This window comes from Leuciscus leuciscus (assembly GCF_965113295.1).
Source record: "Leuciscus leuciscus genome assembly, chromosome: 14".
In the NCBI taxonomy this organism is placed as follows: Eukaryota; Metazoa; Chordata; class Actinopteri; order Cypriniformes; family Leuciscidae; genus Leuciscus; species Leuciscus leuciscus.
In genome coordinates, this window is record NC_138738.1 from 11,240,406 (window position 1) to 11,257,890 (window position 17,485).

General features: G+C 35.3%; 1 protein-coding gene across 2 annotated transcripts; it reads right to left on the reverse strand.

The window, feature by feature from the left end:
* Nucleotides 1-2,251: 2,251 nt before the first annotated feature.
* Nucleotides 2,252-16,045, reverse strand: fgd5b (FYVE, RhoGEF and PH domain containing 5b). Of its 2 annotated transcripts, none has more exons than XM_082137113.1 (21): nt 15,837-16,045; nt 12,571-14,920; nt 11,898-12,003; nt 11,752-11,810; nt 11,596-11,626; nt 11,333-11,439; nt 11,099-11,219; nt 10,797-10,875; nt 10,630-10,680; nt 9,499-9,557; nt 9,285-9,356; nt 9,074-9,142; nt 7,879-7,962; nt 6,504-6,583; nt 6,323-6,416; nt 6,088-6,225; nt 5,573-5,666; nt 5,368-5,477; nt 3,856-3,978; nt 3,626-3,768; nt 2,252-3,010 (listed from the first exon to the last, which is right to left on the reverse strand). In XM_082137113.1, exons 1-21 carry the CDS (start codon nt 15,844-15,846, stop codon nt 2,974-2,976), a joined length of 4,017 nt encoding a protein of 1,338 aa, XP_081993239.1. In that variant the 5' UTR covers nt 15,847-16,045; the 3' UTR covers nt 2,252-2,973. The 2 variants fall into 2 exon arrangements, with proteins under 2 accessions (XP_081993239.1, XP_081993238.1); XM_082137112.1 differs by having other exon boundaries at nt 5,564-5,666.
* Between the last annotated feature and the right edge of the window lie 1,440 nt (nt 16,046-17,485).

Genomic DNA, 17,485 nt, shown 5'->3' on the forward strand with positions numbered 1-17,485 from the left:
ATTAGAGATTACAGAGTAATGTTTACCGCCTAATTAACAGTTATTATCACACATATCACAGACATTATAACAGTAATAATCAAAGTACAACTAATTATCATTAATTCAGTGCAAGTCATGTACTTTGAAGAAGCCTATAGGGCTGTGTGGAAGCACCATCCCTTGAGTGAGTATAGATATCCACTAGAAAAGTATGGTTCCAAGCTTTAACCATCCAGAACCACCGTTAATCATTTTTGTCTTTAACAAGGTATTTCATTTCTTTCGGTTTCTTTCTTGTTCTTAAATGCATAGCTGGTTCAATGAGACCTTTAAATTATGAAATCAAAATTTACAGAATTTTCGTTCTTAATTCTGTGTTTGTAATCTTTCCCTCTGAGACTTTCCTTTTTTGCTTATGTCATCAAGCCCCTCCCCTCAACCTGACAGACCACGCCCAACTGCAGATCCATTGCATTATGGAATGCCTACTTTTCACAATCCAATAAGTTGTCAATGAATAAAAATTGTCAAAAGTCCTGTTTTCTTGTTCAATTTTGTTTCAAATAAAGTAAAAATGTATTTTATGCTGACTTAACACATGTAGCTAGAAGGTCCAACCGCACCCTAACCCTACCCATAACTCTATCCCTCGACCCATTAGATCCACAGATTTGGAGCTGGACTAGGTCAAGCTCAACCCATGACGCCTAGAGAGGGGGAGCTGGACGTTATTTGGCTCTGCACAGTGAGCGCCACTTGGTGCTCTTTCTTTCATCTAAACAAGCAACCTTGGATCCAACCTGGGTCCATCCATCTAATGTGCAATGCAATTGAAAAACCTTGCCAAGTGCTATGCTGGACACATTTATTGGAAATAATAAGGAGATTATTTCTCCTTTAGAATTTCTGATTATGTAGATTATCTAACAAGAAGGAACAATGATTCATTAATGGACGATTTTGCATGTAAGTGTAGGCCTATATCGTATATTGTTAGCTCAAGTAATGCACTTGGTTACAACCACAATCATTTTTCAATCATAAACCTGATTAAAGTGGAACATTATATACGTATACTGTAGCCTATATGTTCCACTTCTCTCTATATAAGGGAAGTGAGGTGACGTGAAGGCCAAGTATGATAATGCTCAGAATTTGTCCTCTGCATTTAACCCATCCAAGTTAGTGCACACACATTAGAGTAGTGAACACACACTACAAACTGTGGATACACACACACACACACGGAGCAGTGGGAAGTCATTCACTGCGGCACCCGGGAAGCGATTGGTGGTTATGTCCCTTCCTTAAGGGCATTACCGTGACCTTCGGGTTACAAGTCTGACTCTCTTACCATTAGGCCACAACTTTGTTACACATATACATTTATACATACACATATAGTATATATTATACACACACACACACACACACACACACACACACACACACACACACACACACACACACACACACACACACACACACACACACACACTGTCTGTCTTACTGTATATGCTTTCATGCTTTCAGAAAAGAAAAAAGGGGAGCATGTGAGGCAGAATGTGATAGGCAGAATGGACAAGGAATAGCTTGAGATCAGAGTAACTTGGGAGAAAAATAAAATACAAAAGAAAAGAGAGAGGAAGGTAAAATGATGAATGTGTCTCTTATTTGGGACAAGGTGTCCGTAACTTTCAGGTACTCCAGAAAACACTCTCACTCTGTTCTGGGTCACATTGTCTCCTGGGGACGTGGAAGCAGGGCAACGTCACCCCTCCCTTTTTCTTCATATCCCTCACACACAGTCTCAATCTGTAATACACTCTTTAATTACTGAGTTGAAGATACTTAATCACAGAATCGCATCTCTAAAATTCACTCTCGGTGGACTCAACCTGCCAATCATTGGAAATAAAACTTAGAAACACAGAGGGATCTTAATAAAAGTTATAGAGCTAAACATAAACTCTTGGTTCCTCCTCTGAATTAGAATGATTTGCATTGTAAAAAAAAAAAACTACACAAAAACATTTGAATAGAACAGAACTGAATTGAATGAAATGAACCATTTAGGAAATCATATATGCATGACTACCATATTGTTAACGGTTTGATTTCAGCATTGGTCAACCCAATAGAGGTTATAGGTATTCTATGCATAACCACATGAAGGAAGCAAATTTTCACACACAAAAAGAGGAAAAGAAGAAAACACTGAAGTTGAGGCACTAGTGGGGTTTGATAACTCAATGTGAACACAATGCACTACACTCAAATAATGTTTATTCAAATGATAAAATAACAGTTAATCCATCTTACAAACTACTTGTACATTCCTCATAAATATACATTAAGCCCTCATATTGAAGATGACAAAACATGATTTTCCAAGTGAACAGAATGGCAAATTGGACAAAAGGTAAGTAAATTAAACATTGCATCCTCATCAAGTGCAACAAGAATTCCAGCTCTGTTGCTTGCTAGATACTATCGGTCCAAAATTACTCCCACTGGGTGTCTGTAGATGCCATTGTCCAAAACACTGATTGAACATAAGATGCTCAAATTCACACCAGTTCCCATCTATAGAAATTGTCCTAATATATTTGAGTGATCTGGGATATTACATAATATATTTCATTGTATAATGAAACTGTTGGTTAAGTTAAGCAACATATCACTAGTTCTCATCTAGATATTCTCATCTAGATGACAGCTGGAAGTGCCTTTTATAGTGTGTCCACAGCTCAACGAGGTCTTTGGAAGAAGCATTTGGCATAAAATAAATGTCTGAGTGTGAGCATTTTGTTCCCTTGGCATTCCAAAAATACATGTGTTGCGTCACGTTAGCGTAGGGATGGCTGATTGCGCTCCCAGTCACACTGGGTAGTGATTTTTGAGCATGACGTGCAAATGCATTGCTCTTGAATGATCAATAACAGATTTAATTGCTGATATGAGAAGACGACACAACGAGGACGACTGATGCTACAGAACTGTAGCTTCTTCCATGGCGTTGACCCACCTAGAACAGAACAGAATTTTCACATTATATAATAGTAGAACTTAACAAATATGTTATATTTTTTTTGTGTGTTTTAGAAAGAAGTTTCTTATGCTAAACAAGGCTGGATTCATTTGATCAAAAATACAGTAAAAACATTAATACTGTGAAATATTATTACAATTTAAAAGTACCGTTTTCTATTTGAATATATATTTTAAAATGTTTTTTATTCCTGTGATGGCAAAGCTGAATTTTCAGTATCATTACTCCAGTCTTCAGTCACAAGATCCTTCAGAAATCATTATATTGTGCTGATTTGCTGCTCAAGAAACATTTCTTATAATGATCAATGTTGAAAACAGTTGTGCTGCCTCATATTTTTGTGGAAACCATGATATATATATTTTTTAAGTTCAAAAGAACAGCATTTATCTGAAATAGAATATCTTTACTGTCACTTTTGTTCACTTTTTTCAATTTAATGCTGAAGAAAAGTATTCATTTCTTTAAAAAAATCCTACTGACTCCAAACATTTTGAATGGTATAGTACACATATAAACATTATTCATTTTTATATATCATATACATTTTTATATAAATGTACTGTGAATGTAAAGTTTATGTGTTTTAACCTCAGCGCAGTGTTACTGTCCTGGGCTCTGAAAGTATAGAAGAGAGTGCTATTGTGGTACAGCTGAAACATGCTGCTTTCCCCTTCAACCTCCGGCCTCACAGAGAAACCCAGCAGGGGAAGGGTCTCACACGCCACCCTCTCCTTATATATGAGAAAAAGACACAAGGGAGAGATTAGAGACTACATGTTGCAAGTTAATGTGTGCAAAAACGTGACTGTGTGCAGTACCTCAGGCTGTGGATATGTGTAGAGAACTTTATCTTTTAGGAGGAACCACAGGCTTCTCCAACTTCTCTTGCTGTTCTTGCACCTCTGCAGCGTTCCACTCATCATGCCCTCAGACCCTGTCACCTTGGCAACAACACATTAATGTTTCATAGTTCACCCCAAATTCAAAGGAAAATAAACAAAAAATAAAGAAAACATTCATTTAAAATAATATATATATTATTTAAATTAAATGTATTCATAGATCTCATTACAAAACTTGTATAAGTGATGATTTGCATGCATTACAGCAGAGTTTTAACAGTGTTATTGCAGTATTATTTATAATACAGCTAAGATGTATAGTTAATTCTATTTCAGCCTCATATCAATTATTAAAAATGTTTTAAAAGTTTAATCTGTTAACCATAATAACCCTGTTCCCAAACTGTGAATCCCTGGAGGTTTGTGAGGGCACTGAAGGGGGTTTGTGAGTTGGTAAAAAGCTAATAATTAAATCGTAAAAATTTTAAATGCCATTATTTTAAAATAAAAACAACTAAACACTACTTTGTGTAAATATATGTATATGTATATATGTGAATATATATATATATATATATATACACACACATATACATACACACATACACACACACACAAAGAAGTGTTTGGTTGTTGTTTTTTTAAATGATGACATTTCAAATTTGTACGATTTAATTTTATGATATATACCACATATATATATATATATATATATATATATATATATATATATACACACACACACATGAGTTGCATTAACATAATAAGAATAGGGATGGGGGTTTAATTGCTATTAAAAAAAATGCAATGGCAAAAATATTAATAGTCTTAAATAATATTGAATTTTCTTTATGTAGTATATATATATGAAGAGTTCAGATGCAAAAACCTCTAAGTGCCATCTGAAATTTTCTTCTAGAATGATCACTTTTATCAAGCTCGTATATTTAAGTTCAGTAATTTCACTTAAATTACAATTAATCGGTAATTTTCATTGCCATTTAAGTGAAATTACTGAACTTAAATATACGAGCTTGATAAAAATGATCATTCTAGAAGAAAATTTCAGATGGCACTTAGAGGCTTTTGCATCTGAACTCTTCATATATATTTGCCCTTTTGATTTTTGGGTGAAATTAAAGGGTATATTTAATTATGTGAGTCATCTTCAAGAGCTGCAAGGCAAAAGGTTCATAAGTGCAAATCCCTTTTAATAGCACTTATACTCCTTGGGCTTCAAACTCAAGACGCACTGCATTAAATATGTTCTTAGCAGACACTTTCTTACTAAAGTGACTTACTACATGACAAATGACAACTAAGAGGATCATAACCATGCCAATTATATAATAGATGTGAAAAATGTGTTGTAATCAAATTTTTTTGATTTATTATGTTAGATCAGTGTGAAAAATGATCTACTGAGAGTGCAAACAAATATTTAGGTATTATTTCGATATAGATATGAATCCAGAGGTTATGAGATACCTGGTTGAAAGATAAATGGCCTTTGCGGCTCTTCCACAGACTTGAAGGATGAATGTTTTGGAAGACAGCAGAGAGCGGTCGACTGGAACTCTCCGTTATTGCGGCGATATCTTTCAAACAGATGCACATACATATTAGAGTCTAGGTTTAATTGATAAAACTATTTGAAATTAAATCAAAGATATTGCGGTTGTACCATTCTTACGCAGTTCAGTGTAACAATAATCACACACTTTGGCACGTCTGTTCTTCATGTATTTGAGGGGGAATTTGTTCCGGCAACAATCTCTGCAAACAACCTACAAGTAAGATAAGATAGGAAAACCAGAATTAACAGAGCTTGTAAGTGGTACTCTATGTAAGTATGGGTAGCACTTTATTCCAATGGTCCACTTTAGACACTCTACTAACTATAAGTAGCATTGCAACAACATGTCAACTAACTTCCATTAGAGTATAGTAGACTGTCTGCTTAATATCTGCAGACACTTTATTTTGATGCTCCCCCAACAAACATTCTACTAACTATAAGTAACTTTGCAACTACATGTCAACATATTCTACTAACCTGAACCCTAACCTAACAGTCTACTACAGTTTACTTATACTTTAATGAGAGTTGGTTGACATGTAGATGCAAAGTTACTTACAGTTTTTAGAATGTCTGAAGTGGACCATCGAAATAAAGTTTAACCTAAGTATCTCTGTATGCATTTGTACCTTGCCACAGGCATGGCAGTGATGTCGTCTGTTTGTGAGGCTGAAATGTGTGGGACAGTTCATGCAAACGGTCACCTGGGAAACAGACAACAGGGGAGGAGCGTTCTCACCGAGACACATCTCTGGACCCTCCACTAACTAAAACACAAGACAAATTCAAAAAAGGGAAACAAAATGTCAACTCTTTCAGGTGTCACGTTGACATTTTTTCATACTGTCTATAAAGCTTCCTCACCTCAAAACAGTCCACTACGTCTCCTGATGCTGGGCCAAGATCCACCAATGTCCGATTCAGTGTAACAAACCAACTGTCCCGTTCGATGCAGGAGCTGCACACGGGAACACATGCATCAGTCATGCTGAACACATACACATCCATGCTTGGGTGCGTGAGTGAGTGCGTGTATTTCACTTGCCTGGCAGACAAAGTGATGCTTATATCTTTCACTTCTATCTTCAGTGCACTCTGAGGGTTCTCTATAGGTGGCTTGCTGACCTGAAAGACAAGAAGAGTGAGAAAGGTTTAATAATTATAATTCACTCCCTGTCTGTGGTTCAGATAATTTATGGAGCTCAAAAGGAAAAATAAATTGGAAATTAAGATTCTATAAGAGGAAAGGCCAAAATGAGAGAAGGAAAATATAAACACAAATAAACAAATAAAATACATATAGAAACTTTAAACGTATAAGAAAAGCAAACTATAATATGAAGAGAACAATCTGCCATGTTTTATGCATTTTAATTTAAATGTATTATCTTATTTATTATGCATTTTTCCTCATTCTTTTAGTTCTGTATTCTCATCTAGTTTTCTTTTAAGCATTTTTTTATTATTAATCTTTTAGACCTTTAATTATTATATTATATCATAATTAATAATAATAATAATACTAATTCTTTTAGATCATATTCTTCAATTTATACTTGTCACATTCCCAGCTCAAAGATGATGAAGGCAGAATAAGTATTTCCCAATAACAGCTAGATTTATTCAGCACAACGACAGAACATAAAACAGCATGCTAAACACAAACACTACCAGGCAACAACTGAATGAAAAGGAGGAACCTAAATACACAGTGGTGATGAGACAATGACAAACAGATGTGATGATTATTGAGTGTCCATGACAACTAACGATTGGCGGGAAACTAGGAACAATGGAAAAACAGGAAACAGGTGACTGACTCACACAGATCGTGACAATACTATTATATAATAAAAATTATACAGAGTGCTATAAGGTACTATTTAAATAATGCTTTACATACATACATACTTATAATCAGTGTTATTTTGGTACTATTTATATGCTATTGTAGTATTTATTCATATTTTGAATAAGCTTTTATTTTTTATATATTTAATTGTGAGTTAAGTTTTAGTAATTTTGTCATTTTATTAGTTTTTAAAACTATTTCTATTTAGTTTTAATTTGTTTATATTTCAGTTTTACTTTAGTAATTGTATTAATCTTATTTTGTTTCAGTTAGTTGCCAAGGCAACATTTCCAATCGTCACAAATTTTCAAGTTTTAATCTAGCAAGTTTAAGTTTTTTTTTCAAATAATATTTATATTTCATTTTATTTCAGCTCCATTTCAATTTATGAAAATTATTTCTAACAGTTTTAGTTAAAATAACAACACTGCTTAAAATTAGCATCTTGGGCACTAAAAATGCTGCATTAGTGTTATGCCTATGATTTTTTTTTATATATATATATATTTCCAAAAACCATTTTGCAAGAATAAACAGTAGAAGTTTCCATAATTGTGAACATTCATACCTCCATCCCTGCCAATGGTAATCTGTTGATGAGTCTGAATTTGCCATCTTGCTGAGGATATGTGTAAAGCATTACATCATTCATCTGAAAATGTAAAATGTAATATAAAAAAACTTACACAACATACATGTAACATACAAGCACAAATAATTACTTGATCATTTTGTTATTTTTGCACACCACAACAGTTAACATGAGTTGGTCGCAGTAACAAATTTTCACCACAAGACAGCACTATGAGGTCGGTTTTGGTCAGTGACTACACAGGCAGTGTGTTTAAGGCAGCTGGTTTCAGGCCAGCTTCCAAGGTATGATAACATAATAATCTAGAACAAATTCAAACATGCATTCAAGTTGTGATATGACAAAGCGAATAATCACTGACTAGAATACTCACTGTATTCCTCTGTGAAATAGAACCATTAGTCATTAATTACTCAGTCTGACGCCATTTTTATTCTTTCCAACAAATACCAAATCATGTGCACAGGATTGTTGGTTATAATAGGCAGTAAAGAAAATAACTATACTGCTAAACACAACCAAATTTCATCTTTGCAGACAGGATGTTGTGCAAACATTGGACTCAGATGTGCCTTCTTACCATCAGATTCTGTCTGATAAGGCAGCATATTTTGTCTTCTGAAATGTTAATCAATGGTGCATAAGAAACTACGATATGCCAAAGTCTGTCTCCTACATCAATTAATAAAACATGAGGGATGTTCAAGTTCATCACTCTGGGGGCCACATGCCCGTCTCATGGCACAACTGTCCGTCTGGTTTAAAAGCCTAGAGTATTTCTGACAGCCCATCTCACATCCATCCTGTCACCCTATGTTCTGTTATCTTAACAGATCGCTCTGTCCCCGTTCCCACAGACTTATTCTGGGGTGAGAGCCGCACGGCAAAAACAATAGCACATTTAGACATAAACACACACAGAACAACATCCTGCCAGGAAACTCTAAAAACAAGTAAAATAGCTCACAAATACAAAAGAGAGACACTAGAGACTATGCAGAGAGAAAGCAACCCTGTGTCTTGTGTGCTCAACACTCACAATCTCATCTCAGCAAACAAAAGTGATATATAAAACCAAATGACAGAGAAGATTTTCAGATGTGGTTGCAAAAATATTTGAATAATTGATAATCAGGTTGCAAAAATATTGTGGGTAAATCAAATCGCATACCAAGAAAAGGTGACGTGGCTGCTTGCACTTTCTGCTGACCTTCATCAGGGTGCCCTCTTTCACAAACACCTATGGCAAAGATACAGATAGACAACCTTACTCACCATTACTGAATAATTGTGTTTTTTTAAACAATTTCATTAACCAACTAAATTTGATAGGATAAGAGGTATAAGGTGTTATGTGATCAGTAAGCCATTGAATTTCTCACTCTCCCAGGCTGTAGGAGATCTGTCAAACCCAGAACGCTGTGTTCAATGTGGACCAAACGCAGGAGATCTGCCTGACAGAGAGAAAAAAACATGGTAAATTCCCTTACATGTCACAGTGGCGTCATATACACATACAGACTTGTTTCCACATATATTTATATAACCTTATCTAGACTCTCTGCAAGCACATTAGGCCAACACACACATACTCACTCCATTTTTAAGGCTGTCATTGGCATGATAAGCTACATCTGAGACCACAACCAAAGCACCTAAGGGGCAAGAAAGTAATAGGTAGAGATTTAATATTTTAATACATTGGCATTTTCAAACTATGCAAATATTGTTTATCATTTTATTATATTAATAGATATTAATAGAACACACACACACACACACACACACACACACACACACACACACACACACACACACACACACACACACACACACACACATGGGTTTCCATGTTTTATGGGGACTTTCCATAGACATAATGATACTGTACAAACTGTATATTCTATCCCTACCCCTGAACCTACCCATCACAGAAAACTGCATTTTTACATTTTCATAAAAACATCATTCTGTATGATTTATAAGCTGTTTTCCTCATCGGGACAAAAAAAAAAAAAAAAAAAAATACATTTTTATATATACCATACACATATCACACACACACACACACACACACACACACACACACACACACACACACACACACACACACACACACACACACACACACACACACACACACACACACATATATATATTTATATATTTATATTAGATGTGATTACTGTGATTAGTGCTGGAGATGCCATATACAACATTTATTGTAAATAGAATTGGACATATTGCATTTATTTTAATTACCTTTATTCAATAATTATTGAATATATACAATTATTTTCTAAAACTATATGCAATAATTACACAATCAATATAAAAATGGTTAAAATAAATGTATATTAAGCATAGTACGTCACACTGCAGAACATAACAGTACACCTCCCTTACCAACAGATAATCTATTTTAGCAGCACCTCATAAATAAATGATCATCATATATAAATAATGCAGAAAGGCTTGTTTAAGAAGATTAATGAAAATGCACGATGGGGGTCAAAGGTCATTTGTCTTTTGTGAAACTATCTTGAAGATCTGAGATTTGCGGTTGCTTAAGTAAATCAATTATACACACTGAGAGACAAGACCAAAGGTTTCCATTGTGATTACAAACATGCCAAGATAAGAATCAAACATCAATTTCTTAAAATTGATGAAAACTAAATTAGGGAACAAAATGGCTTCCTGAGTAATTTGAGTAATGCATTTTACCTTGTGTATTTTCAAACTCTCTGCAGTCTGGTGAGAGGTTATTCAGGTAGTCTGTTTTAAAGCAATAAGAAACGTTAAAGAAGAACATAAAAATCACACAAAATCATAAATTAGTTGTTAAAACATTAAGGATGTATATCACAGAAACAAACATATTTAGACGTCACCTGTTAGCAACATACGGTACTGTAGGATGCGCACAATGACCTGCAGGAACTGCTTTTTCAGGGTCACTGCATCTAGTAGCTGAGATATAAAACACACGCTATGAAATATGCAAATACATGCCATCCGAGTAACTAAGCACAATAAATAAACATTCACATGTAACCATACAGTAAAACACACCGTACAGTTTTAACAGCTGCACTAAACAATTGAGGCTGGTTGATGGATATGCCTAATAATAAGCATAGATTTGATTCTGTTAGTGTTGTCAATCAATGACAAAAAAAATAAAAATCCTTACTGTGCTTTGTATGTGCTCCAGATAATTCAATTTTTCATCATAATGACTGATGTAAGAAGAGAAAATGGAAAACTCTGTCTTCTTTGCCAGGATGATTTCAGCAATACCTTGATTCTGATCCCTGATGAATGGAGTGAAATAGGAAACAGATGAAATGATGGCAGATGGACATAATTTGGGGATGATAAACAGTTATAGGTACCATCTGCACATGCTTTGGTGAGAGCGTCTTACCATTCTTTTAAGCGGGTCTCCAGTAAAGTGTGGATATTTTTGTGGAGAGTACAAATATCAGGTACCTCTGTCCACACTGTCATCAGCCTCTCATCGGCTTCAACGGACTATTGTGTGAAAGTGAGAAAAAATAAAAGGATGGGAATTTCGGTATTTTGAAGATGCACTCTATCACTATTTTTCAGATTTCTCATAATCACATTAACATATTTCCACCTGAAAACCACAGGCAAACGTCATTAATGAATATATGAATTACTCACCTCACAGAGAAGTTGTAAAGTCTTAACATGCCTTGAATGAAGAAAAAAGAGGCATGTTGATAATAATATTGTATTTCTATTCAATTGTTTTTCAGTGATGAAAATAATTTGCACCGCTCTACTCGTACACTTGAGATGTTGTTTTCATTGACTTACTGGGCCTCACTATCCAGAAGCTCTTTGGCACAATAGAAAGCCCTGGAGCAGTTGACAGTCTAAAAAAAAGAAAAAAAGACAGCTGAGTTACAATAAATTGAAATAAATGCATGCAAGACACATAGAAACTCTCATAATAAGCTCACCAGTTTGTCAGATGCCTTTGTCTTTTTCTCTTGTGAACTAGTTACACCAACAGACACACCTACTGTTCCATCTGGCCTCACATTAGGAGAACAGAAAGTGTAGAGGCTAAATAACAGAAAAGGTCAAATCATGACAAAAAGTCAAAAAGTGTTCAGAAAAAAATTAAGTTTTTTTTTTAATGAACAATTATGATTGTAGATCAGATGCTCGTCTAAAAAATTGCATTTTACTTATCTGGAACTGTAAGACTTTGAGTTCTTAAAACTACAATTTTAATAATAAATTGTAATATGTTCAAACTAAGGGATTTATTCATTCATTCACATGATTTAAAAAAAGAACAAGAATGTACAGAAGGTTATTGTTGACACTGTCAGCATTGTCTTTATGACTGTAAAAATTAAGATGTATGATCCGATGTCATGCTAAAGGTCTTAAATGAACAAATGATTGTCACTTGATGTCATGATTCTTAGGTAAATAATCCTGAAAATATAACCAAAGATTTGCTTAATTATTGTGTTTTTTACCATCTTTTTTTATGCATCTTTTGTATTAGCTTTTGTAATATAATCGGTTCAGTTAAATACATACAGATTAAGGGGGTTGCAAATTTGTCTAGTAAATTTAGAAAATAAATAGGATTGTATCATTAGATTACCAAAATTGTACCTATCTGTCTCTTGCTCAGATGGCTGACTTTTGCCCTGGAAGCCTGGCAGACTGCTCATATCCACATAGCCATCAGTATCATTGTTTGAAGTTTGATTTCGTTGACTCTGAATGACTGGTTTCAGGAGGCGAATCTGCACATTCTCATAGTGAGAAGCAGCGTTTTGAACGTTCTCGTATTCCGATGAGTCGGTATTGGGAGATGAAAAAGATCGAGGTTTGAAAAGGGGAAGAGGCTCAAAGAGGGAGCCTGGCTCAATAGAAAAGCTGCTAGAAGTCAAATCATTATTAAGAGTGAAGTTTAGTCCTTGTTTTTGTCTATTCTTTTGGAAGCGATAGGAAGAAGGGGACACAGGTGGTGTGCAATCTGGAGTGTTCTGCAACTCCAGGCTGCCAATGTCATGCCTGATTAAATCCAAGCGTTTGCATGACGCTTGTGGACTTGACTCGGACGAGGACCTGGAGGAGATTGAGCTATTATCCATCACACTTTTCCGATCTGATTTCCTAAGGAATCGTAACGGCAGAAGGTATCGCTTAAACCCGAAATCAGGCTTCTTGCAAGAAGCAGAGATTTCGTTCGGGAGGGACGGAGAACTTTTTCTGATTGGTCGCTTTGTGATGGATGCAAGTTCAAAAGGGGGTGGAATATCCACCCTTGTAACTTTATCTAAGTTTGAGGAAAGGGTTCCTTGTGAAAGACACCCTAATGAACCAGTCAATGCAGGCCTGCTATCTTCAAGGAAACACTGATCTGTATAGAAGGAGCGTGGGTGTAGCAAAAGTCGCCCATTTCCTGGTGCAGGGCTAGTCATTAGGTCAACTCTCTTACTGGGGGTTTCCACCGATATAGAGCGAGTCATAAAGTACTTCCTGTTCTGAAGGAAGCCTTTGGCTTGGACTTTTGGCTCTGTCTCTTCATACACATGATCTACAGTGAGTTCTTCTCCTTCAGATATACTCAAGTGGTCACTTGCAACTCCTTTTTCTGCTCCAATGCTCTCTTCATCTTGATTAAGTTGTACATTTTGGCCTTGGGTTTTAGGTTGCTGTTGAACAAGCGAGAGGGCGCTGATGACATCAAAATTTAATGAGGCAGACATGGCTTCATCATGATCAGCCACATATTTGCTACAATAGTTGTGATTTGCATCTGGTACATCATCATCTGAGATAGCCTCAGAGCCTGAAACAATAAATGGCTGAGAAGAAGAAGGAGAATTTGAAAAAGAAGTCTGATTGGACTCAAGGACATTTACATCTCCACTGTTTGATGAGGGACAGTCTGGAGACTCAATAGCAGCCGAGAGATCCTGAGAAGCCCTTTTGACTGACAAATAATTGTTTCCTTTTTTCTCCATTTTCTCTTTTTCCACCTGCATTTCATCATCCTCTTCCTCAATGGAAGTTGAAGACAAATCAGAGCTGTTCAATCCATCCTCAATAGTAAGCATCATAATATCTCCATTGACGTTGTCCTCTGTCTCTGTCATTTCAAGAAGCTCTGTTTGTTCAAAGAGATCACACTCAGAAAGTCCATCTTTGTCTGCTAACGCCTCGCCTGCATCACAAATATCAGGGAACATCCCATCTATGTCTTCTTCAAGTGAAAACATTATGCCTGGGATTATACCATCTGGGCAAAATTCTTCAATGAAAGTTCTACTGCTGCATATGTTGTCATACAATATTCTTTCTCTGTGTGTTATGGATCCATATACTTTATTAGAAGCCATATGAACATCACCAGAACTTCCATGTGATGTTGATACGCCATTTTTAGTCAGTCCCCATGCTATCTTCCTTATGTCCTCTACTTGTATCTGCTCTGCTTCTACATTATCGCCCACCTCTCTTTTACTGGATGAATCAGAGAGAAGGTCCATTGACTCTTCCTCATCCTCTGACTTAAATGTCTCACTTTCTTCTAAACCTTCCACCAAATCTAAATCTATTCCCTGCGCTAACTCATCGCCGCATCCTAACTCATCCCCCTGTTCCAGAATAACATCCGGTTTTGCCTCATCTGTTTGTACTGTCTTTTCCGTAACATTTTTTTTCTCTGTCTTCCTCTCTTGTGACCCCTCCTGTTTCAGTACTATTTTTCTATGCATTTCCATCATACGCCCTCTTGAATTCGGAGGACTTAGATATTTGTTGGTGTGGAGTGGAAAGTGCATATGGAAGTTTGAACTGAGATGATGCTGGAGATATTTTCTAGGTTTGGATGCAATTTTTGGTTTGGGTTCTTGATTATTACAGTTCTTTTCAGGAAAAGGTGGTTGACATTGCATCTCGAAGGGCTCAGCCTGGAAGTGTCCTATGGGGTCCAGGGGGTGCTCTTGCAACTCTGAAACACAATGTGTAGTAATAAGTAAATATTAATATTTACTAAAACATTGCTGGAAAGTACCACTGTAAACATTGTAACAATTCAGGGCAGTTCCTTCTGCTTTATGCATTAAGATTTTCTAGCTGGACACAAAATATAGAATAATAAGATGTAGAGTAAAAAGATATATTTTTTGGTTTGGGTCCTATGGGATCCTTCTATATCAAATTGTATGATATACACACAATTCTCTTGACATATTACAAGGTGTTAATTTGAATATTATATTTTGCATACACTTTTTATCATGCAATCAGTGTTTATTTCTGCTTTTTTAAATGGTTTAAGTATATATATATTTTTTTTTTTTTTTACCCTTGTCACAGACCCAAACTTTTAATGTAAACTATAAAAATCCATCATAAAAATTAATTTATTATGATCTACACAAAGAGTAAAATAAACCGTTTAAGTTTGCATTGTATATGTTTCAAATTTAATTTTCACTACAAGTTCCACTTTCAAACACAGTTTACTATAGTGGAAATTGTATTACGTATAATTACTTCTATTGGGACAAAATTGCCCATCGCTTAGTCTTATTCTCATAATAAGATAAATATTAATATGTTATGCTCAAAACAGTGCTGGCATTTTGGATTAGCAAATCGTATTTCACACGTGTTCTACTTGAGCATTTACAAATAAATAAATATCTAACCAGTCAGATCAACTGTAAATTACTCCATACAGGATAATACAATGAGACAAATTTCTTGAGAATTTTTTAATAAAAAAAAATATCGAAAGGTGAGCAAGTCTAAACTTGATACTATTTCACAAACTTTCAGACATTTCCCACAGACACAAATTCCTCGTTTCCTAAATTACCATACTACTTGGTTTTCGTTACAGAATCGTGTTAAAAACTCACCTGCGGTCATTGACGAACATCATCTAGGATCTGAGGCACGGCATTGATGGATCAAATCCATTTGAACAAGATGAAATCGTAATCCTAGTAGAATTTACACGGGATTATAACACGAGATTATACCTCAACTACTGCGTTCTCTTCGTTTTGCGCTATAGCAGTGCAGGACAGCAGGAGCTCAGCACGAGCGCGCGTGCACACACACTCACGGACGAGACTTCGCCTTGACTTCCTGAGGAAAGGGCGTCAAGACAAAAAGAAAACAAATAATGGGTTTCTAAATAAGGAAAATTATTTATATATATATATATATATATATATATATATTTGTATATAATATATTTTTTATATATATAAATTTCTATATCTGAAGAAATTTGACAGGATCACATATCTGAGGAAGGAAAACAATATTTGTTTCTATATCTCACAATATATAATGAATATAAAACATAAATACCTAAAATAAATATTAAATAGAGAAAATGTGCTTTGGTGAAAGTTAACTGAGGGCAACATATGGCCTTCAGAGGTTTGCTTTGCAGGAAAAAACTCTCTTATCCTGCATAACCTTCCTTATACATACACCCTAGAGTAGGCAATATGTGGAGTATATAATGAGTATATTACCACTTTTTGGGATTTTCTATGAATTTGTCCCTAGCGAGCATCCATGATGTGCCCGTGATAAAAAAAAAAAAAAAATCTGCACAGGATTATTAGAATCTCTCCTCATGTAAATACGATCAGTCACAGGTTAAATCCAAATAGTTCAAATGTCAGTTTATTCAGATGTGTGTTTGTAACTGCAAAAATGACTCAGTAAAGTAAAGCTAGCACTGAAAAAAGGTCTAGAATCATCAGTTTGTAGCTGTTAGCTTCAGCTGCAACATCTGAAGTGGCCAATGAGTTGATACAGGAGTAAAACTGGCAGCTGTTATTTTTACATGTATGATTAATAGTAGGAAGTCTTTTCTATAGGCTTAAATAAGGCCATGACCTTTTTCCAGCATCTCTACAGAAATATGCTTCCTTCCTCAAACTTCTTTAGCCTGAGTTCAGTCTGGGATAGTGTGAGCATTCAATTCTCCAGGTCAGGAGAAAAGTGCAATTGAAGAGGTTTTCAAAAAACTACTTTAAACCTAGGACTTGTACCTAACTTTACTTATTTTATTTATTTACTGTAATGTAATTTGAGTACAAAATTTATTAAGGTGCCCTTTCTGTTAAAAAAATTACAGATTTTTTTGTTTTGTTTGTTTAAATGTTTGTGTATTTAGATGGGAATATGATGAATTTGTGGATTAGACTTCCTGTTTTAATCTTTATTGCAGGATGAAATGTTTTACCCGTTCAGTTGTTCCAGATTGTTGGGACACCATGACAACAAGAGTGTCACAAACTTGGGATAAACTAGAAAAAAGGAAAGTGTATTACTTTGTGTTAAGAGTTGCATGCACAACATAATACACTGGATCACATCATGCATGGCATCCTAATGTCTATGTCTTCCATTCCCCATGATATTCATATCTCCATGCTACTTTTGGAATCGCAATGGCGACTGAACAAAGGTGGACAATATTACTTAGGCTCTTCTCCTCCACTCACTACCCACATAAATAAATATGGTTATAAGCGACATTTCT

Excerpts from the sequence above, each read along its gene's own strand:
- fgd5b (XM_082137112.1), bottom strand. Across the intron at positions 6,226-6,322 it reads ACGTAGTGGACTGTTTTGAG|TTAGTGGAGGGTCCAGAGAT; the intron begins GTGAGGAAGCTT and ends CTTGTGTTTTAG. Across the intron at positions 5,667-6,087 it reads ACTGCCATGCCTGTGGCAAG|GTTGTTTGCAGAGATTGTTG; the intron begins GTACAAATGCAT and ends TCTTACTTGTAG.